The sequence below is a fragment of the Pungitius pungitius genome, chromosome 15 (assembly GCF_949316345.1).
Source record: "Pungitius pungitius chromosome 15, fPunPun2.1, whole genome shotgun sequence".
NCBI classification, from domain to species: Eukaryota; Metazoa; Chordata; class Actinopteri; order Perciformes; family Gasterosteidae; genus Pungitius; species Pungitius pungitius.
The window spans coordinates 8,989,887-9,017,487 of record NC_084914.1 but is presented as its reverse complement, the minus strand read 5'-3'; the positions used below and the strand labels follow the sequence as shown (position 1 = coordinate 9,017,487).

Sequence of the window (27,601 nt, the reverse complement as noted above, 5' to 3'; positions counted from 1 at the left end):
TCTCACTGCAACAAGATCCACCGCTTTATTTTGTTATTTGTGAAAATTGAAAAAGGCCAACTGTGTTTTCACCGTGAAGAGATATTTCAAGACTGAGCTGCTGTATTTATTTATTTATTTACTGGTTATCTTTTCCGGGTTTTCTTGAATAATTATCATTGTAACAAAGAAATATTTTGAAAGTGTTTTTTTGACCGTGTCTGTGTTCAACAGGGAGCTGGTTGCACTGCACTGGTGGTCGCAGTTGTAGCCAGGAAGCTGGAGCTGACCAAGGCTGAGAAGCATGTCCACAACTTCATGATGGACACACAACTCTGTAAACGAGTGAGTCCTCCTAGTTATCTGTTTTTTACAATTATTTGGGGGGTGGGGGGTTGCATCCCTTTTTAAAAGAGCGCTCCCGCCTCCTTCCTCACAAACTGCTGGATTCAACAGGTCGTCCACTTTAATGTGATCATGAGAACAGAGGCAGCGGCGCTCTCTGAAGGGCTGCATGTAGGCCGGGATCGCCGGCAAAACCCCCGGGTCTCAGCGGGATAAAACCAGAAGAAAGGATATATTTCTGCTCTATAACATTGTTAATTATGCTGGGACTTTTTGGATTTAACTGGAGCTCCCCTTGGGATCCTGACATCCAGTTTGGGAGCCACTGGGTTTCGAGGCGTCATCTTTATACTATCATGCAAATGTCCAACGGCGATGCTAAGCTATTTAGGCCGGCATTTTAATAGCTCCTTACTCCATTTGTTTTCTGTTGATTTCTGTGGCTGACCATCGCTCTACATTCTAGTATTTTATGGATTATATTTAATGGCACACTTTGTTGCTTTGGTGACTTTTTTTTCACACTGCCTCTACGTTGAAACAAAATGGATGTTTATGTGGATATTTGTTCTGACACCAACACTGTCCTTTAAAAAGCTACCGTATACACGTCACGACCTTCTCATCTATTCTTCCCAGGTAAAGAACACAGCTGCCAATGTACTCAGGGAAACATGGCTCATCTACAAACACACTAAGTTGGTCAAAAAGATAGATCACGCCAAGGTGCGGAAACACCAGCGCAAGTTTCTCCAAGCCATTCACCAGTAAGTCCTGCACAGCTTTTGTTTTGTGTTCTCTGATGTGTAATAAAATATGTTCACCTCCAACCCCCAAAGGGAATCAAACTGTAGTATGTCATTTAGAAATAGTGCATTTAAGATCTCCAATCCATGCGATTGTCTTTAATGTTATGTGTGGTACATGATATTTAGGATGTGTTATAAATAGCTGCAGTGCTAATGAACTGAAGATCTTTAAAGTTGAGAATAGTTCTTTCGATTGTTATGCTCACACACAAACTGTAAACTCTCTCGCACAAACACACACACACACACACACACATACACACACTGCAATCAAGTGTAATGGTCCTCCCTATTTCCCTTCCCGTCCCCCTCTCCCTCCGACCCCCTTTACCCTGTGCTTACAGTGAGAAGTGTAATGGTTTCACTCGTTTCGTGAATGTTGTGGGGTTAAAACTGTACTGTGTTCTGTCTTTGTTTTGCTCTATCACTGCAGAGCTCAGAAGTAAGTTGAGTCTTCTATGTATCCTCCTCCTACTGTTTCCTCAACATCCTCCTCCTCTCTCCATGTCTGCATTTGACATGCATGAAAACAAGCATTTGTCACCACAAAAAAAAAGAGAGAAAAGAAAATGCTCGATGCTGAATTGATTTTAGTTATTATTTTTACTCATTTATACTTCAATGTTTCATTTACTCCCCTCTCCCTCCCATCTCCCCTTTTGAATGAAATGAAACAAAAAAAATAAGCATCAACAATTTGCCACCGGTGTCACAAGTGTCGGGTTGTCTGGAGAGAACGTGTGAAAGAAAAAAGCATCATGCACAGAATGAGCTTGTAGCTTTGTTGGGCTGTTCAGAGGTTCATCATCATCTACGATGTACTGTATAATGTTGCCCATGATTAATATAGCTACTCTGGAGGCTATATTAACCTGCATCAACAGAACTCATCCTACACTGCTAATGGTTTTGTGATGACATGAACACACTCACACACACACACTGTAATGAGGTCTAAATGTTTGATGTTATTTTATTGATTTTTTGCTTTGTTTTTATCCTTGTTATTTTACATTAAATGATATGGCTTGCATTTGACATTGATGACTGCACGAAAAAGCCGAGACACAACACAGGTTGTTGTTTTGAAGAATAAATTGTAGTTTGGGGTTTTAGCCCTTATTTTTTGATGGTCATAAGGGACAACAAAGCCCAGCAAACAGGCACCTACGCGCTGAAACGGCTTCACAGGGAGACAGAGCCGTAAGCGAGCGGTCTCACTCCGCTCTGATATACTGAGTTGCAAATGGATAAATGCCCTTGAATGTCATCCCGTCTCAGAATTTGCCAAACAGGGATATTTTTCCACTCACACACCCAAATGATGGCTTGGTGACCGGTAACAATGACACATTATTCGCATCAGCGTCAACAGTTCTTACAAAGCGCTTATGTATTCGAAAAGAGATAAAGAGGCACAATGTTGAAGGCGTCACAAAACGTGTCCGATGTATCACTGCACAAGTTATTTGGAATGTTTATGTTGCTGTATGTTCAGCAGTGTCATCAGATTATTTCTGGCGAGCTTCATCTTTTATCTGTGACATCCACAAACACACCCACACCCACACACTCTCACACCCTGAAAGACCCACGTTTCACAGTCACTTCACGCTTACTAAATGACCAGTGTGTATATATATAATATATTATATATACGATTACCAGTGAGCTGTATGTAGCACTGACAAAGGGCATGTCATCATTTTATTTGTTGATGTCTTACTTTTGGGTGAAAAGAGATGGGAATGTTTTGATTTCAAACAGATTCGGGGCTTTTCTTATATGGAAGCATATTGCATTCTTGCTGGAAAAAGCATCATCTTTGTCATGGTAATAATATATAATTGGATTATATTAAGAATTGCTTTCCTCTTTGTGAGAAACAAATTACTTTTTAGTTGGAACAAGCTAAACTCTCATTACTCTGACTCCAGTAAATACATGTTGAAGTACTACTTAAAGCAATCCAATATTATGATAAACAATAGTATGTAACGGAAGAAAAAATCCAGATAAAACATGATAAACACTGTTCTTTTTTCCCTAATTCGAGTGTAGTATGCTTCTGCAATTTTGCATGTTTTGGTTGGTATTGCATTGACAAAGGCCAGGAATGCTTGTGTATATGTCCATATATATTTCTATAAACTATATATGTATACAGTGATATATCTAAAGTACATATATTTACGATGCATGCAGTCCTCTCTTTCAAATGTCTTCAGAGAGAGAGCACGTCTGATAAAAATATGTTGTTCTCCCTCTATTCCCTTATTCCCTCTGCCACTCTTCTTCTCCTTTGTCCACCTCCTCCTTTCCCTCCTCTTCCTGCTCGCACCTCCCTGTGCCTCCACCAGGCTGCGCAGTGTGAAGATGGAGCAGAGGAAACTCAATGATCAGGCCAACACATTGGTGGACCTGGCAAAGGTAAGTCTCTCTGATGTGTGCCTAGAATCAACGTCTAAGTCATCACATAACTACTTGTTTTACACATCTCTTAATGTTGCCTCATTCTTCAGGCCATTCACTGGAGACATGCCTGTAAACCAGCAGCTATCCCCGAGTCCTGCTGTATGCCCTTGTTGTTAGGTTGTTGATATTCGTCAAATACACCAAAATCTGATCAAACCCGATTCCCGGTGAATTCCTGTTCCCGCTAAAATCCTTTAGGAGCGTAACAGTTTGAGTAACCCGACGCACACTGTAAACAGTATCTGGCTGTAAGAAGGTGAATGCAGTCATGCCTCGGTAGCTTCTGTCCTGTTGTGTAGACGTCAGCAGATCCACCCGAGCAGAGCAGAGAGCGGGTTCAAAGGGAGGTGCATGACTGCAGCCTCATTTGATGTGGATGGCATTTGCACTCCAGTGTGTATTTTAAAAGGTTCTGAGGCCAACTCCTTTAATGTGTGTTTACTTGCCCTTACTGTGCTAGATGGTCAGATCCCTCTATGTCCACCCTACAGTTGTTCAACGTTCAATGTCTCTTTGTTAAGCTCTACGGTGAAATTACCCTTGATTTCTGACAGAAATCCTTTGATTTCTGACAAGTCTGAAAAAAAGCATTGGTATGAAATAGTTTGTGAGCTCTACTGCTCTTAAAAAATATGTAACATGGCATTCGTTTTACCGTAAAATTGAATATATACTTTAGATTTTATTGTATTTTTTTAAACTTACAAAATGTCCATAGTTTGAATAGAATTGTACATACAGATACATTAACACTAGCGTTATTGCATCGATTGTGAAGCAATAGGTTAAATTATGGAGACTCTTTTCATTATATGAATGAGTTGTGAAAAGCATATACATAATGCATTGAGGACCTTCCCTGGCTATAAATGGATTGGAGAAGCTGGTTGTGAAACTGTGGGGAGATAAAAATCAATGCTGACTTGCTGGAACTATACAGCTGCCTTTTAGACTGCTTTGTGTCATGATGCCCTTCTCTTCAGACTGAGCCAGTTGAATTTAGACTGCAATTTAAGATATGACATTTTCATTGTCTGGCAATGTATACATGCTACACCCCCTACAAATTGCCTCTTTTGCATCGTTCCATGTGGATATTAAGTTGTAAAACAGATATTTATCTCCTCTCTCTCTCTCTCACATTTATCCGGCCCTCTTCCTTCTATGTACTCCTCCTGTGCGCCTCTCCCCAAACGCATTTACTTTTCTCCCCTTCATTAGACCCAGAATGTGATGTATGACCTCGTGTCAGAGCTGCAGGAGCGCAGTGAGGAGCTGGACAAGCGCATCGGCACATTGGAGGACAAGCTGGACTCGGTGACGGGCAGCCTGCAGGCGCTGCCCTGCCTCATCTCCCAAGCCATAACCCAGCAGCAGCAGGACTTTCTGGACGGCTTTGTTCACCGCTTTCGGCCCGCTTCACTAGCCTCGGAGCGCTCCGAACGCTCCGAGCGATCCTGGACTTCCACCGCCCGAAGGCGGCGCTCTCCCTCGACAGCACCACACACCTCCTCCGATAGCGGATGACCTTGACGAACCCACTGCAATCCCATTTCAGCCCCAACTTTCCCAGCCCAAATGGTCACCTTACTCTGCCCTATCCAAGCTGTCCCTGTAACCACCGGCTAGTCCATGTCTGGACTAATAATGAATCCATATCTTGACCCCGGGTCTGATCCTTACCCCCCCATTCTCTCCTCTGTCATCAAATCCAAAAAACCAATTCCTCTGTGACTGAGCCTCACAGGACAGGACTGGATCAGAGCTACTCCAAAAGAACAAAGGAAATCGAGCAGACTTAAATCAAGAAAACACAAATGCATCCAAAAAAGTAAAAGAGAAAAACTAATTTTAAATGATGGAACAACCGAGACAAAGTAGAGATATGGTTTATGTTTTAGCCATTGTATGGCTGTTCAAGTTAGCTTTTTTGTAAAAGCCCTTGTATAGTTAAAAAAATGACTGATTTTAGGGTCGCTGGGGTGAGAGCTGGCTATCACACCGGAGAGTCCTTAACCACGAGGGGGGAAGTTGGTCTGTGGAGCCTCGGGCTCACGTGCCGGTCCTCTGAGGGCATGGAGGACATCACTCCGCCCATCCGCCTGTCTCCCCGTCTGTCTGGTGAGGAGAGCGGGACAAACCATTGGATTTCCCTTCCAAAAGACTAAAGTCATGGGTTGGAGTTGGGTGAAAGCTTTAGGCAAGGCTACAAAAGCTCTGACTGGAGGTCAGTCTTTGAAAATGCACTTAAGGGGAAGTAGAAACTGTCACAAAAGACAAGCAAAGGAGATGCAAATGGCGTTACTACTGGGTAGAAAAAATTTACACAGTTGCCAACTTCATGTTTTCAGCTTCCTTGTTCTTACCAAGGGAAAATGAGAGGGACTATCTTTTTTAGTTACATATTGACATGTGATTTTCAGTGCCTGAATGTATAAATAGTAGAGGGTTATTTAATTACTAATTTCAGAGCTTTTTTACGATGTTAACAGTCTGAATACAGCATTGCATTCCTTTTTCAGATACATTCCTCTCCAAAAATTTAAAGAAAATGTCTTAATGTAATGCATAACATTGCCTCCATTACACAGCAAATCTAAATGTTTTAAAAATCTTTGATTTCTTCTATTTCTACTAACATGAAAGGGTTCAGAGAATAAGCAAAGGTGAGACAGAGAATATTTGTAAGTGCGTTTGTCAGAGAACAAGTTCACTTTTAGCTCAATGTTGCACACTCATACACACAACTATGAGATCTGTAGTCCTCTATCTTTCTCACCCCCACTAATTAGAGCTTCCTGTGGTCTTCAGATAACGGCATGGCTTGAGGTCTGCTGGTATACACGGCCACAAAGGCACACGTCACTGGTCAAACTGAGAAGCCAACCCTGCCCTTTGCATGGCTCAACGGAAAACAACCTTCCTCAGATGGCTTGATGATTTTTTTTTTTTTTTATGATTTACATGATTTTTATTTTTGTTTGCCTTTTTTTTCTCCTTTGATTTATTTCAAAATTGTACCAGGATATCTAGGGTTTTTATAGTTGCAGAACCTAGAGAGTGGCAGTAATGTGATTCTGTAATGCATTACCTGTTTTAAATGTGAGGTGAAGAAAAACCGCTACAACAAAAGGATACAAATAAAAGTGCTTAAGCAACTTTGATGAATGGGATCCTCTATAGATTTAAAAGATATATTTTGGGAAGTAAAATTAAGTCCAGCCAAATGTTGGATGAGAAGATTGACACTACTTTTGTTTCTGTATATGAAGCTACTGCTAGCAACTAGATAGCCTAGCTTAATATTAAGACTGGAAACTTGGTATGCTTACATCCCTCTAAAACATGATACCGTTTATTTAATTTGTAAAAAAAACTAAAAAGCTTCCCCTGGTTGCCTGGCAATCTCATTTTGACAACACAACTCTAGGATATAGGGTTCCCATAAAACCACAATTAGTCGTTAATGCACTTCTTCTGTGCAAATTAGACAAACTTAATTTGTAAGCGTTGTTGCTTGTAAGTGGATTTTTTTTAACCTTTTGTACTTGCTAGCTGTTTTCATACTTTTTGCTGTCTTTATGTTATGCTAAGCTAACCAGCTGCTAGCTAGGTAGCAAAAAGAATGAGGTCAGTTGTCTCCTCCAAGAAAGTGAATAAGCATATTTCTCAAAATGTCAAACTATTCTGTTAACATTGGCCTCTGTCTTGTTTCTTCAAGAGAAGTAACACATGATATCACATGATAGAGTAGATATTAAAACATTTGAAAACCTTAAAAGCATGGTGTTTGAAGCATCCTAGAGTAGTGAAATATTTACGATTTTTAAAGTAATTTCTTTCCCAGGTGCATATTACAAGTTGATCAGGAAATCAGCAGATTAGCGGGCTAGCATGCTGTCCTGACGATGTTTGAATGGTAGAGAAGTCTCAAAATGGCCACTTGTGATAACTGACAAATAGGATCCTTAGTATGTGATGCTTCTTAATTGTTTCTGAGCTGCTTTTGCTTGAATTTGGGCAAAGTCTAAACCCTGTGAGACAGCGAGTGAGACCACTTTCCCACAGGCTCTTGACTGACCAGAGAGCCCTTCATTTGAGAACATGTTCAGTTTGCTACGAGAGGAACTTAATCAAGCATGAGTATTAGCTTTTTTCCTTTCAACTTGAGTTGATGAAGCATGACTCTTTACTGCCCCCACCTCTAGCCACTTCTCGTACAGTGCTACGCTACACCCTCCCAGTGTGACGGGATCTATCATGCCGTCACAGTTAGTGTCATCTCGTGAGTCGAGGCGGCTAATGGAAGACTACCTGCTTGGTTATGGCCTTACCTGCCTTTTGGAAACCACGGTTTGCATCTCTTCACAACATGTCAGGTTAGGAACATCAATCCCCCCGACATGCGCACACAGAGGCAAGTGGCCTGCAGCAACGACATTTGAGTGGTTTGAATGGGGAAAAAAAACTAAAAGAAAGACAGGACAAAGCAGAGGAACCGCCAGTTCCTGTTCCGTATTGTGCGAGTGTGTGATATCCAGTTACACAGGGACGGAGCACAGATGCTGAAGCGTCCTCCCCAGAGAGATGTGAAGGAACTGGTGCTAAGGACTTCATCCTTCACCAGGCAACAGGAGGAAGGTGAGACGAGATTGGAAAAAAAAGAAAGAAAGATGAAATAAGAGACGAGACATCTACTACAAATTTACTAACATGTTCGTTTTGCACAGGGGTGGGGTGGGAGGGGGGTGTCCTGTAAATATGACCTCATTGTAGATGTCACCAAGTGAACCGGACAAACAGTGAACCGCAGGGGTTAAAGTAGATGGGTCGAGTGTAGTAGAAACAGTTTAAAAAGGATACAAAGGATTTAAGATTATAATTTCTTTAATTTCACACTATTTCTGCTGATGGAGATATGTTTCATTTTTTTTTTAAATCCTGTTGTAAAGGTTTGTTTTCTTCTTTATTCCTTCTCTTGTCACCAACAAAGTCCTGCCAAAACACCATTCCAATATTTAATAGAAACATGCACAGCATTTTGTAGTGAAGTGAGGGGCATTCATGATGTTCTGATGACTGTAGATGAGTCAAAGTGATAAACGCATCCCAAAGTCTCAATATCCTGAAAAGTAGACTTTCCTCATTGAGCAGAAATCAGAATATAAATCAGAGTAAAAAAGAAAAACCCAAAGTGAAGAAATGTAACCCAATCATTGTTCTGTGTATACTGCCACATGATGCATAATGTACGTAGTAGCACTGGAATAAATCAACTTTTAATGGATGGCAAATGGGTTTAACATGTTCTCTGTAAACTGTTTGCTGTTCCTTCATTTTGCAGGTCAACTTTTGTCCGTACAAGGAGAGACACCAAGGTCAAATCATTAAAGACTTTCTTCAGCTAAGACCATAACTCTCCTCTTCATTTTGTAGCAATAGACAAACCTTTTAATTTGTAATCACTTCTCATGCTTTCTTTTTTAGTACCTCAACAGAATAACAATCCAAAATGTTTTCAAACACGGTCCATCCAGAGGAGAAGGAAAATGACAGCGGCCAAAAGCCAATTGTGACAGTGAAAGGTGAGTTGTTGTGTTGACAGATACAGACGTCACACGTCTCTTCCTGGAAGACTGTGAGGCAGGGACATCCTAAAACATGATTACAGGAAGACGTATTGACATGAACATAAACATCGCTCCGGAGGACACGCAGCTGCTGAGGCTGTGTTCCAAGGTGAACTGTGAGCTGTAGGCGGCACGCACACACTCAGCCATTAATGTTCAAATGACAAGCTGCTATTCATGTCCACATGCACAAACATGGCTCAGCCTGGTTAATTAATGCCAAATCAGGAGGGACTTGGCAGCACATCGATATCCCGCAAGAGTGGCAGAGTCAGTCACCCTGCAGTTGTTGCTCCTAAGACGCGCTTTGCTCACCATCCCTCCCAGTGGCAGCATTAGATGAAATGTTGCTTATCATTTCACGTGTGGTTTTAAACAACAACAACCAATCACCACGTTGCTTCATAGTGAGAGGCTAAATTGAAAAGTACAACTCACTGATCTGTCTGCTTACTTAATGTCCTGAGCGGATAAGCTTCCCAGTATTTCTTGCAGTAATAAGATTGGTCTCCTAATGAGCATGGTTAACTCATCCAGCTACTACTTATTTTTGTTTTTGTGAAGTGTGAAAGGCAAGAACAAAGCGATTTCAATTACAAACTACAAATTATCCGAGATTTCCCCTAGAGGGTACTGAAGATGGATCCACAGCGACGAAAGACGATAAGGGCAGCGTGCAGAGGACTGAGGTTGACCCTCGGACTTGGAAAGGACAGGGAAGAGGGGGAGGAGGGGGGTGAGGATCATTCGAGAGTGTGAAAAGGTCCTTCGGGGACAGCTTGTGGCAGACAGGGGAATTATTGAATTTATTGCAGTCCTCTCTTTTCTCCCTGTCTGCCATGGCAGCTGATAGCAAGCTGCTACATTATGCTTAATGCCCTCCCAATCACTTCCAGCATACACTTGGGGATATCAAAGCGAATGGGAGTATTGATCTTGGTTTTGGCCTTTTTCTAATGCACAATGCTGTAGCGGTCGAGGGTGAATGGGAAAGGCCTTTTCATTCCAACAAACGCTTTATAATCAGCAACGATCACTTCTCCCTTTCTACCTAAATGAAGGTCTTCCTCCGTTGCTGGTTTCGCTCGCTGTTCGGAGGCAGGATGAACTGATACAAATGTGGTTATCTGTTCGAGGCTTAGGCGTAGCTATCCTGCTTCATTTAGCTCTCAAAGGAGGGGGTGGGGGGGGGGGGGTTGAGACCTCAAGCCACGTTTCAGGTCATCAAGCATGAAAGTGTGCATGGATGTATCTTCTTTGTGTATGTACACTAGGATGCATAAGGATAAAGTTTACATGAAGCTTCTCATCTGTCCTCCATTTGACAGCATCATCATCAGCTAGAAACTCAACTTTCTAGCTGGTGATGAACTGTGATCGTAACTCACATCAAATACAGTTAGCTGTAAATAATAACTTTGTCTATTCTGCCAACAATATTTGTATTATTCACTATGCCTCATCTGTTGATACTTGACCAACAAATGATGTACTCAAAAAGTGATTTGATGTATACTTTTGACCCCTTTTAAAAGAACACAAGGCCAGTTCTTGCGTCACGCCATATACGGTGTTAGAGAAATTACGTAATACGCAACGAAAATCAAGGTTATTTGTGTTGCACCTTTTGGAGAAAAAAAAGCATAGAAAGGCATTTATACCATATTTATATCTATGCCAACTTATGCTGCACGGTGCAACTTTTTTGATACCAGGCGTTTTTCTTGATTTTGTTTTCATCTACACATTAGTACAACATTAATGTAGCAGGGAATCTTTTGCTGGAAGATCCAGCTGATGGAAAACCAAAAACGAATGTCTCTAAGTGAGTTGTCAAGCTGTGGTTGAGCCTTGGTGTACAATGCAGTGGAGAAGATGGCATAAGGCCTTTTTGGTAAGCTAAAGCGTACTAGTTGTGGCTTCATTTTGAGAGTAGATTCATCTGATGGTCAGCAAGTGAGCAAATAAGCATATTTCTTCAAATTCAACAATCCCTTTAACATCTGCTTTTCTATATTCTTTTTCCATGAATCTGTCTTTTATAATCATGCCTTTTTTGCACATTCATTTCCAAAAAGAGGACAAAGAAGAGAGACCTGTATGTTTGCTCTTTTTTTCTTTATGCGTTTGCTTTATACAGTATACCCTGATAAAGACTCTCACATATCACTGCAGCTGAGCTGGCACCTACGGCGGCAGTAGAGGACATGCACAGCAACAACAGATGAGCTCGCCCCGCGGCGAGGCCACTGCTGGGACTCTGTAGTCACTTGAGAAAGTGGGTGGCATTATGTTGTTACGCACTGTATTGGCTGGGATTGCTACTGTGTGTGTGTGTGTGTGTGTGTGTGTGTGTGTGTGTGTGTGTGTGTGTGTGTGTGTGTGTGTGTGTGTGTGTGTGTGTGTGTGTGTGTGTGTGTGAGAGAGTGGAGTAGGGGGGTCACTACAGATGTCCTTGCCTTAAGCTTTCTCGACATGAGAATCTGCCTTGCCCTGGAAGAATTGTCGGCACATGTCTAGTGGCGTCATACACCAGTGGTCAGATACACACAATGAACACAACACGTGTTGTCATTGATGAAGGGTTGTTTTGCAGCACAACAGTCATAATTTAAAATACACTGCACTTTGTTACATGGCATGAAATCTCAAAATGAGTGGGAATAGAGGGGATAGAGTTGGAAAAGTGTAATGTGAAAGAGGAAAAGTAAAAGTGGGAAAGAGAGACAGAAACTGGAAGATAGAGAGAGATAACTCAGTGAGGTGAGAGAGAGAGATGGCCATCAACCATCAGAGTGAGAAACACAGCATCTTGCTGCCCTCTAGTGCTGAGCACTCCAGTTCCCTCTGTGACAACAATACAATACACTATTCAGAGGAGGATTGGTTATATTTATAAATGACTGGATGATAAAGGTGTTTTTTTTACAGATCTTATAAGATAGCACATGGCTCATATCAAATGCATGCTTTTCTAAAAAAAATAACTCAATTGTTGATGCTAGGCGGGTGTATGTGCACACAATGAATTATAATGGGGGAATTGTCCATTTTCCACACTTGAATAATCAATAAATGATGATAGATGTTATTTGAACTTAGCAGCGTTAATGTCCATCCAGGCCCTTCCAAGCTCATGTTGTAGGTTACATCATTTTCTAGCTCGCCACCTCCTTTCTTAGTTTTCCTGAATGTCCAAAGTTACAGCCCCTCTCTTTCTCCCTCCCTCTCCCTCCCACAGATTAACACACTAGTGCCAGTCAGGCACCGGCTCAACAGTGGGTCAGGATTAATGTTTGAGATTTTACTCCCGCCCTCAGTTCTCCACACACACCGTTGGCCAATCCCCGCGCTTGTGTGGAAGAGAGCGTCTAACACCAGGAGTGAGTCACCTGAGGGACCGAAGGCGGAGAGCTGAGTGGGGCCCCGTGGACATGCTGGCCATTTTATAGCAGGTATCAGTTCCTGTTGTTTTACAAACAGCCGCTCAAAGTCCATCGGCATGACCAGAGAAACAAGCTGGGGTCAAAGCGGTGAGTGAAGTGTATTTATAAGATTCTCTTTAACACAAATATGCTTTGCGTTAATGATGTGTTCCCACTTAGTGACGGTTTTATTTATTTTTTGTGTATCAAAGGTTTGAGCAGAGGGCTGGTGTGAGTCACGGCTTGAACTGTTATTAGTCGAGGGCGAGCTGTACTGAAGTCATGTTGTGGTCCCTCTCTGAGCTCTTCTGCTGTGGGATCAAATAGTTTAAAGGGATGTTGCAGTGGTTTAGCGTGGTTTGGTCCGCCTTCCACAAATCACATACTGCGATGCTGGAACATCACAGTTAACCTTTTTTCCAGACAATGCACCTGTGTTTTATAATTACGTACCATGAAATAATAGAACAGACGGGATGGACAGTTTTTGTGGCTTTTATTTAGGTTATTCAAGTATTTTTTACTTAAGTCAATGGAAGTTGATATAACATGTTTAGTTAATATACTGGACTCTGGACTATACTGGAAGTCATGTTGACTTAAATCGAATGTGAATATATATTTTGAAATTAAGTTATATACAGTACAATAACAGCATATAGCTGTGGCATATTTACTTGCATACTTATTCTGTATACCTGCTAATAATATATCTTTCCCCATCTCAGTTTTCTCTCTAGCAATGCCTCCTAAGGACTGCATGTTTTTTTCTTTCTAAATGAATCACCAAAATCAGCCAGCAGTATGAAAAGCTGGGCCAGCAAACTCAAGAGGCAAGACACTGGCAGTGTGGTCGAGTCCTCCTCTAGCAAGACAAACTCCAGTTCTGGCCCACCAGTGCCTGTGTGGGTTGCTCACACACCCATACCAGATAATATTACAGAAGATGGTGATACTAATTCCACAGGCCTACCTTCCAGCACTCCGCCGTACGCCGAGAAGGGGGATAATAAAGGCAGCATGAAGGATAGACTGAAAACCTTCATTCCTCATTCATGGGAAGGCATCCTTCACAAATGGACAAGGAAGAGTGACCTTTTAAATGACTCTGAAGCTAGCACCAGTGGGATCCAGATCCTTCCAAATGGGACCAGGGTGAGTCCTCCTGTGAGTCCCTTGCTGGAGCGTAGAAATTGGGGTGACTCACTGTGCAACTCCAGCCAGAACTCTCATAAGCCTTTGTTAGGGGGGAGCCCCTCTGGTGACCTCTTGTATCAGAGCCCACGAGAGGAATCTCTCCTGACCAGTATCCACCCTGCAGAGTACTACGCTGAGAAGATGGAGGTGTATAACCTGAAGTACTCTTATTTGAAATCCTGGCCAGGGTTGCTCAGAATGCTTGCGGGACTTCAACTCCTTTTTGGTGGCATGGTCTTTGCCTGCGTCATCGCGTACATCCAGAAGGACAGTGAGTGGTCCAACAGCTACGGACTCTATAACGGTGCATATAACAACGGCCAAGGCATGTCTGGATACAGCTACCGAGGCCCCATGACCCCATTCGTACTGGCTGTAGCTGGGGTGTGCTGGATCATAACCTTGACCCTTTTAGTGATGGGATTGACGATGTATTATCGCACCATCCTCCTCGACGCGACCTGGTGGCCACTGATGGAGGCCTTCATCAACGTGACGTTGTTCCTGCTCTACATGGCAGCCGGGATTGTCTACCTGAACGACTTGAACCGCGGTGGGCTGTGCTACACGACAATAGGGGTTAATCCCATCATGGCCAATCTGTGCCGGGTTGATGGGGGACAGATGGCGGGAACGGCTTTCATCTTCATCAACATGGCGATGTATCTGGGAAGCTTCCTGGTGTGTCTGAAGATGTGGAGGCATGAAGCTGCACGGATGGAGAGAGAGCACTTTGGGAACAAGGTAGAGGTCATTGATCAGATGTAGAGTTTTGTTGAAAGATAATCTCCTTGCTTCTAAATTTAAAGAGGGAGGAGAATCATTGCATCATACAGTGTGTCCTATTCAAGAGTTGCATTAATCTGGGTATGAAAATTGATCATCATTCGGAGCTCAAGTTCTACTTGAAAGTGTTTGCACGTTTTTTTATTCAGCGTCTGCAGATGTATCCCTGTCACGTGTTTACTCTGTCAAACACGCTTCCCCTGGATGTTATTTTAAGTATATACGACATACCTAACATCCCATTCATTGTTGACAACAGTCAAGGACACTATTATTGATTGCAAATGAGCCACCAACAGCCCCAAAACAACAATGGTAGATCAAATCCAATAAAATTTAGAGTCAGTCAGGATGATCTGCAGTGAGCATGCCATTTGTCAGTATTGATATGTCAGGGCTTTTTGCCTGGCGGTCATCCAGCATTTGTGCAAAGAACTGTGTTTTTCCTTAATATATCGACTGTGCCGTCTTCTCCATCAGTGTGCTATAGAAACACATAAGTCAAATGTCTGGTATAGACGTTGCTGGTTTGCATCCATATATGTGAGGCTTTTTAGTGCAAAGTAATCAAGTAAAGTAATTTTCTCTATTCTTTCTTTTAATTAGGATTTCTCTGACATGTATCTTCACCTACATTGTTGCTATAGAGCGTTTATGGTGGTGATGACACACACATGCACTTACATTACATAACTACATTCAATTAATAATCCTTTTTGTTTTTTACCTTCAGCCCCAGGAGACGTTACACCAGTCCATCCCGTTAACTCATCTCAAAACAAAGCACATATCATTCAAGGATGAAAGGAATAAGTGTTTGAGTAAAGATGATCGAAATAACGCCATCTCTGATGTCTATAAGAACCCAGTCAGTGTGAACAGAGCTGCAGCGTCTCTATACACCCCAAAAGTACACATCATCGCCGACTACATCATGTGAGTGAATGTTTAAACTATGCCTTTTAATATTATCAATGTACTGTATGCCACTATTTACTTAGTCCTGAAAATCCTCCCCTACAGCAAGTATCCAGTGATCAACTGTGTGGAAGAAAGGGAAACATATAAAGCAGTTTTCAACGACCAGTATCAGGAATACAAGGACCTCCACAGAGACATCGGCGCCACCCTCGATAAGTTCAGAGAGCTGGATGCCATGATGGCACCGCTCCTCAGAGAGAACAAAACCCAAGAGGTGAGATCGATGTAAAACAACCTTTATTTAATCATATCCATCCACCGTATAAACTATTTATGTGAGAGTCGTCCAGGATTTAATTTGGGTTGAAAAGGTCCAGACTAGGCCTCCTTATCGCAGACATCTTAAACATATCTCTTTGTACACAATCTATTTCTGATACGGACCGTTTTATGTCGGGTTTTGTTGACATTTCATTATCATTTCAGGACCAGCAGAGGATTCAAAGCATTTTGAAGAAGTATCAGCGTAAAAAGAATGTAAGTTTGTTCGTAAGTCAGGCCACAAGTGCCCTCTTTTTTCCATCTACTCATTCTCAAGAAATTCAAAAAGGATCCAGCAAATCCTACATTTTGCTACAATTGTGTAAATAACCAAATATGTTTTTATGCCTGGCTGTTAGTGAATAGATGAGTTGATGTGTCTGATGGTGTTTTTTCACAGGAACCTGGCTTCTTAGAGAAAAAGGAGCGCTGTGACTATTTAAAAGCTAAATTAAGCCACATCAAAAACAGGATACGCACTTTTGACCAGGAAACCATGGAAAACGGTCCGTCATGAAGAAGAACAGAGAGAAGTATCTGGCTGAGCGGAAAAAACAAACATTTTCTTTTTGGGTCTCTTTTTCATGTTTCAAGTATATTGATCGTATTGAATCTATTTATTTTGAATGCAGACACCAACTTGACGTGACACCTGGTTTATAACATAAGGGCAAAACGTTTCACTCACTGTTTTGTGTAGAACTTTTATAACAAGTCATCACACGTTTTCTTGGAATAATTTTGTCATTTACAAGAATTGATTTGTGTATTTTCAAACACAGTTTTGTCAGTGATTGGTAGATAGAACTGCCTGTGTGGTCTGCTTCGCTTGGCTTCCACCTCTCAACTGTTAAATGATTTTCAGTGTCTTCAGCTTTGTGATATATTATACGTGACCATTTTGATAGCAGAGAAATGTTGCTCTGATGATACGAAGAAAACATTTCATCTCGATGTCACTGAGTCAACTACAATTAGGTCAAGCTCTTGCACATTGGCTGACATTTTCTAAATAAATCTCTTGTAATTTTGTCATTTTTGACCTGTCCGTCTTTACTCTTGAAATTCATTTTTCCATTGTTGCATGGTTACTGTACGTGGATGAAGTAATCTTTGGTCATTTTTCAACAACATCTAATCTTTGAGTTTGGGAAAAGGTTTCAGGTATTTTCAGTCCAAGTGTCCTCAATTCTAAGTGAAGGCTTGTATCACTGGTTTAAACTCCAAGTCAAACTGCAAGTCATAAGTGATGCATTAACCTGCTGCTGTGTGCTGACATTTATGAACATGAACAGCAGTTATGGCCACTAACCTCATACAGTGTCTCTCAATTCATTGCTCTCCTCTTTCCTTTGTTGTGGACACAATACCTGCTGTCAGTATTGACTTAAACACTTAACAAACCTCATTGAACTGACTTCATGACTTAACAATAACTATAAACTATTTTTTACAATGAGCCCTGTTGGTAGTCTTTGTAAAAACGTAATTAATTAATCCATTCTAATAATGGAGGAGAAAAAGCACTATTACAACGAATATCCATTAAAGTAAACCTGTATGTAATGCTTTGAAACATACAGGAACTTTAAAATGAACCGCTGTATTTTAGGAAGAGCGCGTTCAACCTTTTGCGATGTTTAATATTTCATTCTAGGCAGCCATTAGCCGACGAGAGAGAGAGAGAGAGAGAGAGAGCAGGTGGAAGCAGTCGGGTCAGCAGGTTGGGTGGACTGTGGTTCTGCTGAGACCCACGGCAGGTTTCTTATCAATGAAAGCACCCACAGCGCGAAATGACTCGGTTTACGACCGCGGAAGAAGTACACGTGCGCTGGAGAGGAGACTCGATGAGATCAGACGAGCTGCGGGGTTGAGGAACGATCTCCACGGTGCAAGGTATGTACGAAGGGGAACCGAGAGTGTCCTTGTTTAATCTGTTACAGGAGCCACGTTTACATTGTGTTTTACCTTTGATCAAACGCAGGACCGGTTTGATGTTTCACAAAGACTTTCAAAGCGCAACTAATAGGAGTTTAAAGTCTGGATCTGGGAACATGGCATCTGTTTTTATTTTTTATCACGTCAGCCAATTGAGTTACTTTTCTTACTTGCTGGTACCCAAAAAAATAGAAAGAAAAACCTTACTCGACACCGGTTTACTAATCATTAAACAGGACGTGTATTAAATAAGTAGGAGACAGAATACACCCTCTTCGTCTCCTCTTCTTCTCCGGCACTGACATGTAGCTGAAGATAACACACAGGGGTTCTGGGCCGAATCCAGAGCTGTGCTGTTAATCCGAGTGGAGGTCATCGTGTCCTACAGATCCCACGCAAAACACCTTGACTCACCCCTCTGTTCAGAGAGCAAAGACTCTGCTGCCTAAAGCAATAAAGACAAGAGACTATTTACATGTTTCCAGAAATAACTGATCTGCCACACTTGACTGGGCTTCTATTCCAGCTTCCCATTTTTCCCAGTTAGCTGTCACTCAGCAGGTGCATTCAGGTAACTTATCTGCTTTCTTTCTGAATTATTAAAGGCTGCTGGTTTTAATTTCACCGGAGTGATGAGGTGTGGGTCAGCAATAGCGTCGAGAGGGTTCAGAGAAGGGCTGCGGTGAATAGAGGGCCGAGAGATGCTTAAAACACCCATGTAGAGGATTTCATTTTCTGCTTCACATTTTCCTTTCTAAAGGCATCATTCCAGAGGACTCGTAATTGACTATTTGAAATGTTAGTATTATATACAGTAAATAACATATAATAGAGGTGAAGTAATGACTTGAATTGACTTGTACATTTTCCCCTCTCTGTTCCAGGTAAAATTACAGCGATATCCTCAGGACCATGTACGAGCCTCGGTACTACGACAGCCCCCCTGTGTACAGCCCGCCTTACAGCACCAACTCCCAAAGCTTCTATCCCCCCAGGAGCGTCCACTCCCCCCAGAGCCAGTTTGTCCCCTACACCGTCAACGCCTCCCCTGACTCCAACTACATTGAAGGGAAGCCTCAGTACTTCTACCGCTGGTTTTCTCCTCCTGGTTTCGTCAAAACCTTCCAAGGAGTTACAGTACTCATGTGTTTCATTATATTCGCCTGCGTGGCTTCCACCCTGGTGTGGGACATGAATGGGTTTGGCTACGGGGGATATGGGGTCGGGGCTACAGGGGGGATCGCGGGGATGGAGTCTGGATATTACGGAGGCAGCTACGGCTACGGCGGCTCCTACATGACGCCACAATCTGCCAAGTCAGCGATGATTTCCATGGCAGCGGTGAACTTCCTAGTGTCCCTGGGCTTCCTGGTGGGGAGCTTCTCACGGTCCCGGGTCATGAGGGGATGCAGGTTCTACCTCACCGTGTTTGTTTGTGATATCATCTTGGCTGCCCTTCAGGTGCGTCTCACCAACTGTTACACGAGTTCAATTCAGTAAACACCAAGAATAATTTCAAGTTGTTTATCTGGCCATTTGATCAATGCGGGTCAAAGAAGTACTCTGTATATTGTTAATGTGTAACATTGTTAAATGCGGCTTTAAGGTTGTTATGTCACTATCCTTTTTCAAGATGAAAAATATATTAAATGTTTAACATTAAGGGCATATCTAATGCCTCCAAATTGCTGTCAACCTCTGGCTAGAAGATAATGGCGCTAACATCAGCACCAGTGTTAACAGAGCTAGCAGGGTTAACCATCAGTGCTAACCAGCATATTAGCTCTGGTTTATTGGTTTATGTGTTGCCCCATGTGGAATAACTGTGCCTTTCTTTTGACTCCAAGGGCATCATCGACATCATCTTTGTGATCGGGGTGAACCCAATGTCTCAGAGCTCTCAGAGCATGCTCTACAACCCCATGCTGATGATGTGCCAGAACATCCAGGGCAGCCCCAGCCTCAGCGGCAGCGTAGGGGCCGGTTTCCCCGGGGGATTCCCCATGTACAATCAATACCTGCACCACTACTGCTACATGGACCCGGAGGAGGTCAGTGGGATTTTTCAATTTCATTCTCTTCTCTTCTGTTTTATTCCCTGCTGACCCCTCATTTCCTCTTGTCATCAGGCGGTCGCTCTAGTGTTGGGTCTGATGGTGGTGTTGGCCCTGTGCCTGTCGGCTTACTTCGCCTACAAGACCCACAGCAAGATTTGGAGTCACGGCAAAGCTAACATCTACTGGGACGAGCCGCGGGTCAGGTCGTCAGAGGGCCAGGATGTACAGGATTGGGTGAGTAATGTCTCTCTCTCTGGTTTATATGAATATATGCAAGATATACTAATTACACTAAAGACGTGTGGTTAATTGTTTATTTATATATTCCAGCCAGATAAAAAAACAAAAATCAACATACACAAAGTCAAGTCTTTTTGCTTGTTACATTTTGCTTTCTCACACTCAACCGGCTGACTAAGGGAACGTTGCTATTTATCTTTGGCACACCCGGGTATCAGTCTGACTGATCATTAACCAGAGTAGTGATAACAGCTGCACAGTCACCATTCACAAATGAGCAATAAAACACGATTTATGGTGAAAGGAAACCGGTCGAGAGACTCTTTCATAGTAATTTACCTCATGGTTATGCACTAGCTCTCTGTTTTGTTTTATGTGCAGAGATGGTTGCACATAATCACACATTTAAGGACGGAGTGAACCATTTGAAACCAGTCAAAGGAGGCTGTAAATGATTCACAGTGTTTGTACCCAGGAAGAAACAGGTGTGTACTTGCTGATACCTATACAACTCAGTAAAACATTAGAAAAGTATGCTATATGTAGGCTGCATGTTCTTAGGCTCACAGGTTCTAATGCCATTCTGATATTCTAGAGTTTCTGCAGCCATTTGACAAATCAATTTGTTTTACCTGGATCATGATGTTGATGTTGATACACTTCTGTTCATGCGCTGTCTAGCACAGCTGATGACTTTGTCTCGTTGACAATGATGTGACGCAACAACAGAAGCTGCAGATGCATAGTGGCTGGGTCTCTTGACACCATCGGTCGTTGTTAAAATATTTCCAGCGACCCATGATGGATACAGCAGAAACATCTGAGCCGCGTTGCCGTGGAGCTCCACAAGAGCGGTTCTGTTTGCTCTTTACGCTGGTGGCATCCTGTGGTATCTCGCGGTAGTGAATATACTGGAGTGGCAGTGTACCGTGAATGCATCCTGTCCATCCTGACTCGTTATAGAAAGGAAAGAAACGCGTTCAATCCGTTTATCCAGCGAGGCCGTGGCCTACATACTGCCTATCACTGCAAAGGGTGTAACGAGTCACTTCATCAAGATTCAGCCCTCATTCTGGGGCTCTCTTGTATTGCAGTGAAGATGTTTGCCTCGCAGGGAGGCATATATAATGTATGTGGCATGTATAATGTATAAAACGGGTTGAGTTTCCTGAGTGTTGCTGTGTGAGCCCCCACAGACTGTGGCGGCGCTAAATGATTCAGTATGAAGGGAACGCTGCAGATTAGACTCCTGGCAAAGTGGTCATTTCCTTCAGTCCTGTGCTTCATTCGGGTTTAACACAACTAGGAAAAGAGTGGTTATTGAGAAAAAAAGGATAACAAGATATATATTAAATGTTTGAAAATGATATGTTGATGAAACAGGAAAGAGCCTACATTAACTTCTATAACATGAGGAGGTGTCAAGTATGCCGCTTTTCATTGCATATGAAAGTGCTGGACCCGCTATAAAGAAATACATTTTAAAAATCAATCATAAGAAAACAATGGCAGCAGTTGACTTGTGATTAATCATTCAGAAATTAAACTGATCGCTAATTACGGTTTTATTACGTTCAACTATTTGATCGAGTTGTTGGGCTTTGGAAAACTTGAAAAACTCTTGCAGATTATCCAAAGAAACAAGCAGCAAGCTAATCTGTAGTTTAAAGAAACTTCTTTGGTCACACTTTAGCAGAAGGGGTCACTTTCAGAGCTCTTCACTTCTATACTTCACGGATTGTGTGACAGAAAAGGTTATTTCTTCCCAGCATACATACTTTTTATGCATAAGGATGCTTAATATGGCATTATTTTTCAGAACTCTACATAATGGGTGCTTTTATCTTTCTGCCTGATTGTAGTCAAGTCCGACATTAAATGAATGGATTCCGATTTTGGTCTCCTGGTATTGTCTAATAGGTGAACCTTGTTGGAGAGGTGCGCAGTACCCAGCAGGCACCAACTGTTGCATCAGCACCTGAAGTGGGGGCGGAGAATAGTGTGGTCTCCTACGGCATGCGAACAGTCAGCATCCCCAATGATGGAAATTATAAAAGCAAAAGGTGAGTGATGGTTGCAGAGTCCTCAGAAGACCAGTGTCTGTGCTGCACTTTAAAATGTACACATTTTACTTCCTCAGGATTGATGCTTAATGTTTGGCTTCTCTCGGGACAGTTATAAAGATCATTTTTTAAAAGAAATGCAATTTTCTTCAGTTGAAATCAAATAAATTGGATTCTCTTGTTAGTTGTTATCTAAAAATGTCCTAATCAACTAAAGAAATGTTTTTAGGCTGAGACCAAAACAGATGATTAGCTAACAAACCAACTTAAACCAAAAATGCCAAAAAGCTCTTTTTTTCCTCTGAATTCCTGAACTGAATCCTGTAAATACAACGTAAATGAATGCAACCGCGGACCTTCAAGAACAACACAATCATGTACTACTTCTGTGGCGCCTCTTCGCAGCTTCCCTGCCGACAGCAGTAACCACCGGGCCGCGGAGCCTTTGTATCAGAACAGCAGGGGGGCAGTCTGCTCCAGCGGCTCCTCGGACGACACCGACAGCGTCAGCAAACCTCCTCTCTGCCCCGCGGAGAAGCAGCGGAGAAAGGGCGGAGGGCCCGAGCCTGCTGCTCCCGGGAGGGTGGACTCCCCGTATGAAACCGGTTACACCACCGGGGACACGGCCAACGAGCTGGACGGGGGCCGCGAGGCTGACCTCTACAGGTGGGCCGCTACAACTTGAAAGGAAAATGAAAAGGGCAGTTTTTTATAAATCAACCAACCCAATGTAAGAATAATATATTACATTGTTCAAGAGAACGGTGCCCTGCTCTGAATATTAAAATCATTTTGGAAGAAAATGCTGTGATACGACGCATCAAGCATCACTACTGTCTTCAAAGCAACATGGGCAACGTCCTAAATTATTTTAATAAAAGTCCCCTCTATACACACTGCCTCTATAATACTTTAAATGTAATAATCTTCTCATGTGCAGGCTATACCCAGAGATAACTTCGGACGAGCAGCGCCGGCAGTACAAGAAGGAGTTTGACTTTGATCTGACCTCCTATAAGGCCCTCTGTGCCGAAATCGATGACCTCAGTGACCAGATGCACAAGCTAAGCCGAGAACTGGACATGTTGGACGAGGACTCTGTGAAGTACCAGGTAGAGGAAAACAGATGGCAGGAGCATGCAGTGTAAAACCTCAGGGCGGACGTGGCTATTCATAGCTGTGCCTTATGATTATGTGTTGACCGCGTCAGTCATTCTCAGTACCGGTCTCTGATTATATATACAATATTCTAATTGTCTTGTATTTGTATTTCCATTTTCAGGGTGTTGCAGACGAGTATAACCGACTGAAAGACCTGAAAAGTGTGAGTGGAATCACATCTGTGGCATCAGAACGTGTGATTACACTGGAAATGATGCTCATTCTCTTTCTTGGATTTGACCCTTTAGCCAGCAGCCTGTTAGTTAAGCTAAAGGCCATGATTGTGTTGCTCAAAACGGCCAAATAAGAATTAAAGAAACACAACCGTAACGTCTTGACAACTTGAGTCTAATTTTGAGGTGAACTGCTCCTTTGATATCTTTCAATTTTCTTTTTTTAGACTTCAGATCATCAAGCAAAGAAGAAGCAGTGCAAAGAGCTTCGACAAAAACTCTTCCACATCAAACGTCTGGTGAAAACCTTTGACCAAGGTCTTTGTTAGTGTGTCTTCAAAGTCCATCCAAACAGCCCAGGAACAACAAACAGGGTTTGACACAAATCCTCCGTCTTCTTTACTGCTCGGCTTTTTGAACTGTGAGACAGTTCGGCCCAACATGGCCCTCAAATCGACTGCAGTCATTGAAAATCGACCGTTTTTTGCATCTAATGTTTACAACTTATTATGTTTGCAGCTGTAGATCTGTCAGATTAGAGCCACTGACACAAGACTTTTTAAAATTTGTCGTTAGATTTAGAATTTCAATGTGAATTTGTTTTAATTGTTAGAGATCGTTGATGAATGTTTTTTTTGTACAGAAGATATTGATTCAAATAGAAGTTGAAACTAATTCACATTTATTAAATAACTTACAGAATTATGGTAGATGTTGCAGTGTTTATTTGGCATTCTTCATACAGATTTAATTACAACACAGTTTGAAAAAGCAAAATCCTAAAAGACACACCGTCATCTTTTGATTCTTTTAATAACGTTTCCATACACATGAAATTTCAAAAACATAAGAACTCAGTAACACAAAGATAAGAAAACATTAATAGCATATTTATCTTTTTTTTTCTCGATGACAAAGTGGAGTTTCAAAAGGCGGCAGATCATTAAGCTGAGTTACATCTTTCCACTTTGTGTTTGACAAAACTAAATGCTGGAATATGTCGTATTTGGAGTTAATTTCGGTTTTATCAAATATTTTACTTGTGATCTTGTAAACTCGCCTCTTGAAATACCTTTGTGAGGTAAATTCTGTTGCACCCATGTCCTTTTAACTGGTCACAGCTAGTGTAATATTTTGGCATTGAATATCCTCCAAGTGCAGTTTTCCCACCAGAGTTTCATCCATTACAGTGTTGTCTCACATCATTCCCAACAGTAGAGTTTCACTCTCTGTCATACCAGCTGACATGGCATCAAGAGAACCTTTTCGACATCTCGACAGATGACAGAGGTATTTTCATGTAAATACGTATAGAAAAAAAACATTTAGGAGCTAACAGTGAAAGCAATACTTAAAGGTTTAAATGAAACTTGAATTACATAATGTAAAGGAATGAAACAGTCCCCACTTAGCAGAAACAAACAGTTGAACATGCAAAAAGACAAAGTTGGCCTCAATATATATATACATTTCAATATTTTAGGGGCCTCTACCCCCATAAACAGCAATGGTCACTGTAGGTTGTAGTGTTGGTTATAAACTCTCACCACCAACTAAATAATCCTTACATCTTGAGTTGTTTATTTAATCAGCCTGCCATTTCACGATAATAATAAAAACAAAGAATTGATCCAAACACACGGTGAAGCTGAATTCATCTAATTCGCAGTTTAAACACAAATGAAAATCACTTAGGGGATGTTTTTTTGTTTTTTTAAATGATACAAGACGAATGTTTGTGATGCTCATTTCATATTTTATATGTGTTCCAAATTTATAATGAATAACAAGGCAGTTGTCAAAAAGAAGGCGGGTTCTGGTGAACAACATTTACAGAGGTTTGTGTTTAGGAAATATCAGACTGAAGCATTCTGATGTCTACTGAGGTATTACTCCACTCATGTAACAACAGCGAGCCCTGGGAATGAATTTAAATGCATTGTTCATTTGATGGTCAGGCAGGTTCAAGAGTCTGTTCATCTCTTACACTCTGCTAAGGATTCTATTTAAAAAAAAAAAAAAACATCTCTGAGGATGATAGGATATACTTTGGTGATTTTTTTCCCTTGGTTTTGTTTTCGTTCCGTTTGATTGGCGTCTTCCTCAGTGCTGAGCGGAGCCTTCACTTCGTCTCATATTCACTTCACCACTGTTCAATTACATCCATTCTAATCATGCTACCGTACTGTCATGTCTCATCTGTCTCCTGGATTAAAAAGGTCACCGGCTCACAAATGGTGAGGCTGCGGGAAAAGGAGCCCGCTGTGGGGGAAACTGTTCTGCTGACTTTCAGCAGCGGGACAGTTTTGTCCTCTAGGTGTTTTTGTCGCAGGGGTGGCCGCTTCCCTCCACGTGAAACTGCAGCGTCCTTGGTCACAATGGCACGTGGGCGGTGACGTGACAGGCCGCGGTGGCCATGTCGGAGCCCAGCGTGAAAAGCTGTTCTCTGGCCGGAGACCTGGCAACAGAAGGACTGGGCTGGCAACAGAAGGACTGGGCTTGGCACCGGCTCCTCTTTTCACTGGAGGCAGGAGGGCTTGTTTCATGAGGGGGGGGGGATGGGGGGGAAGAGAGCGGGTTACAGTACACATGACGGCCAGCTGGCACCGCGGTATGTTAACCACACAGATGGGACAGTGATGAGTCAGGAGGTTTCCCGCGGGTCCTTGTCGTCACGAGTCCCCGGCGGAGACCCTCGTCCGCGAGGTGGCTACTGTCCCGGGACATAGGGCCAGCTGATCGAGCTTCCGGAGAGCTGCATGTCGCGGATCAGCGTCTCGATGGGTGTCTTTCCGACCAGGCGCATGAAGAAGAGCTGCGAGATGAGGCTGGCGGGAACGGCGCGCAGGGCGGGAAGGCGCAGCAGCAGGCGGCCGAATCGCTGAGGCTGGCTGGGATACTGCATCCTCTCGTACTCCGTCAGAGCCACCTGGGCCTTCTCCTGCAGAGACTCCACGTGGACGGGGTCCGTCAGACCACAGGCGTCTGAAAGAGGGCGGGAGGAGGAGGTTGTTTAAACAGTGTGGGCGGCTTATATAAAACGTCGTGATGAGCCGAGAGGAATGTTGAAATGGGATGGTGCACACCTTAAAATGTAGTGCCTCTGCATGTCTACACTATAGAAATAGATCATATAAAATCTATAAACCCCCGTTTATTTAAGCACAACACTTCACTGATCACAAGGCAGCACTGTGTAAGTCCTAATTTATGCTGCACATTCAAGCCAGTAGATGATGCCATAGTTCCCAGATTAAAGATTCTAATTTCCTTGCAGCGTTTCTGGACTCTCAAATCCTACAAACTTTGTCAGTTGTAAGATCTTCTGTTTTGAGGGCCATTGATGTGGTTTTTCACAAGGCATTTTTGTGTTAAATTCCTATTCATGGTTGTGTACACGAGGGGCTTCCATAACATAACCATCTAGTTGTGCTTCACCATGCATGTTGTCCCCCCCGATGTCATCACGCCTATCTCAGCTTAGACTGAGTCTGCACATTTCTAACACAAAGCTTGATGTTTTAGAGATTTTGATTTAGTTCTCCAGGTAGGGGGCTGAAATACGCTATTAAGTTGCATTATGGGAGTTGAAGGATCCAGTGTTTCTGGAGTTGCTGGAGTCTAAATGTTTGAATATCTGCAGAGCAGTGACGTTTACCTGGTGAAAAAAGAGCGATGGCCTTGAGGCAGCTGTACTCAGCCGAGTCCACCTGCAGCCGGGTCAGCTTGTCCACCTGGTCCTGGAACACCCTCACCTGGTCCATGAAGGACACCACACGCTCCCGCGGACATGGGCGAGGAGTGAAAGCCGGCCGCAGCCAACAGGGGAGCCATGTGGAGTGGCAGGGCCGATTGGGCCGCGTTGAGGGATGAACAGCTCGCTCCAGCTCAGCCGCAGCAGCGCCACCTGCCGACGTGTTAAGTGTCAATCGGACCCGACCTAGCAGTGTCCTCATCCACTTTGAATCGTTCACTACCGTCCCTCGACATTCATGTTTAAGTTCAGAACAACCTCTCGTCACTTACCTGGTCTGACACGGGCAGCTCGGGGAAATAAGGGATGCTTCTGGCCCACTCCACG

At 42.7% G+C, this 27,601-nt stretch overlaps 3 protein-coding genes across 4 annotated transcripts in view; 2 read left to right on the top strand and 1 right to left on the bottom strand.

Annotated features, from left to right (window-relative positions):
• kcnn1a (potassium intermediate/small conductance calcium-activated channel, subfamily N, member 1a) overlaps window positions 1–5,320 on the top strand; it is a 39,053-nt gene extending 33,733 nt beyond the window's left edge. Inside the window, exons 6-10 of one of the 2 annotated variants that reach the window (XM_062557753.1) lie at window positions 214–324; window positions 964–1,091; window positions 1,567–1,575; window positions 3,494–3,563; window positions 4,830–5,320. In XM_062557753.1, coding sequence (XP_062413737.1) covers window positions 214–324; window positions 964–1,091; window positions 1,567–1,575; window positions 3,494–3,563; window positions 4,830–5,135 — 624 coding nt within the window. In that variant the 3' untranslated portion in view covers window positions 5,136–5,320. The remainder of the gene's footprint in view (window positions 1–213; window positions 325–963; window positions 1,092–1,566; window positions 1,576–3,493; window positions 3,564–4,829) is intronic. The other variant, XM_037457849.2, reaches the window with a different exon arrangement.
• A 7,204-nt stretch (window positions 5,321–12,524) lies between these two features.
• On the top strand, window positions 12,525–24,204 carry LOC119209252 (uncharacterized). The gene is made up of 14 exons (XM_062557755.1): window positions 12,525–12,771; window positions 13,392–14,604; window positions 15,380–15,582; window positions 15,670–15,841; window positions 16,054–16,104; window positions 16,289–16,398; window positions 18,735–19,287; window positions 19,674–19,877; window positions 19,956–20,117; window positions 22,044–22,186; window positions 22,592–22,852; window positions 23,127–23,298; window positions 23,469–23,510; window positions 23,748–24,204. The coding sequence occupies exons 2-14, from the start codon at window positions 13,468–13,470 to the stop codon at window positions 23,847–23,849; spliced, it is 3,312 nt and encodes a 1,103-aa protein (XP_062413739.1). The 5' UTR covers window positions 12,525–12,771; window positions 13,392–13,467; the 3' UTR covers window positions 23,850–24,204.
• Window positions 24,205–25,255: 1,051 nt separating this feature from the next.
• The window catches only part of nr2f6a (nuclear receptor subfamily 2, group F, member 6a), a 6,143-nt gene continuing 3,797 nt past the window's right edge, over window positions 25,256–27,601 (bottom strand). The window contains 5 exon segments of the mRNA XM_062557857.1: window positions 25,256–26,505; window positions 27,179–27,302; window positions 27,304–27,387; window positions 27,389–27,427; window positions 27,547–27,599. Coding sequence (XP_062413841.1) covers window positions 26,231–26,505; window positions 27,179–27,302; window positions 27,304–27,387; window positions 27,389–27,427; window positions 27,547–27,599 — 575 coding nt within the window. The 3' untranslated portion in view covers window positions 25,256–26,230.

What these genes read in the sequence shown, in the direction of transcription:
- LOC119209252 (XM_062557755.1), top strand. Translation starts at nt 13,468, where the DNA reads ATGAAAAGCTGGGCCAGCAAACTCAAGAGGCAAGACACTGGCAGTGTG. An exon ending in ATCATCGCCGACTACATCAT is followed by an intron (nt 15,583 to 15,669) that starts GTGAGTGAATGT and finishes CCTCCCCTACAG; the next exon opens with CAAGTATCCAGTGATCAACT. An exon ending in TCATCTTGGCTGCCCTTCAG is followed by an intron (nt 19,288 to 19,673) that starts GTGCGTCTCACC and finishes TTTGACTCCAAG; the next exon opens with GGCATCATCGACATCATCTT.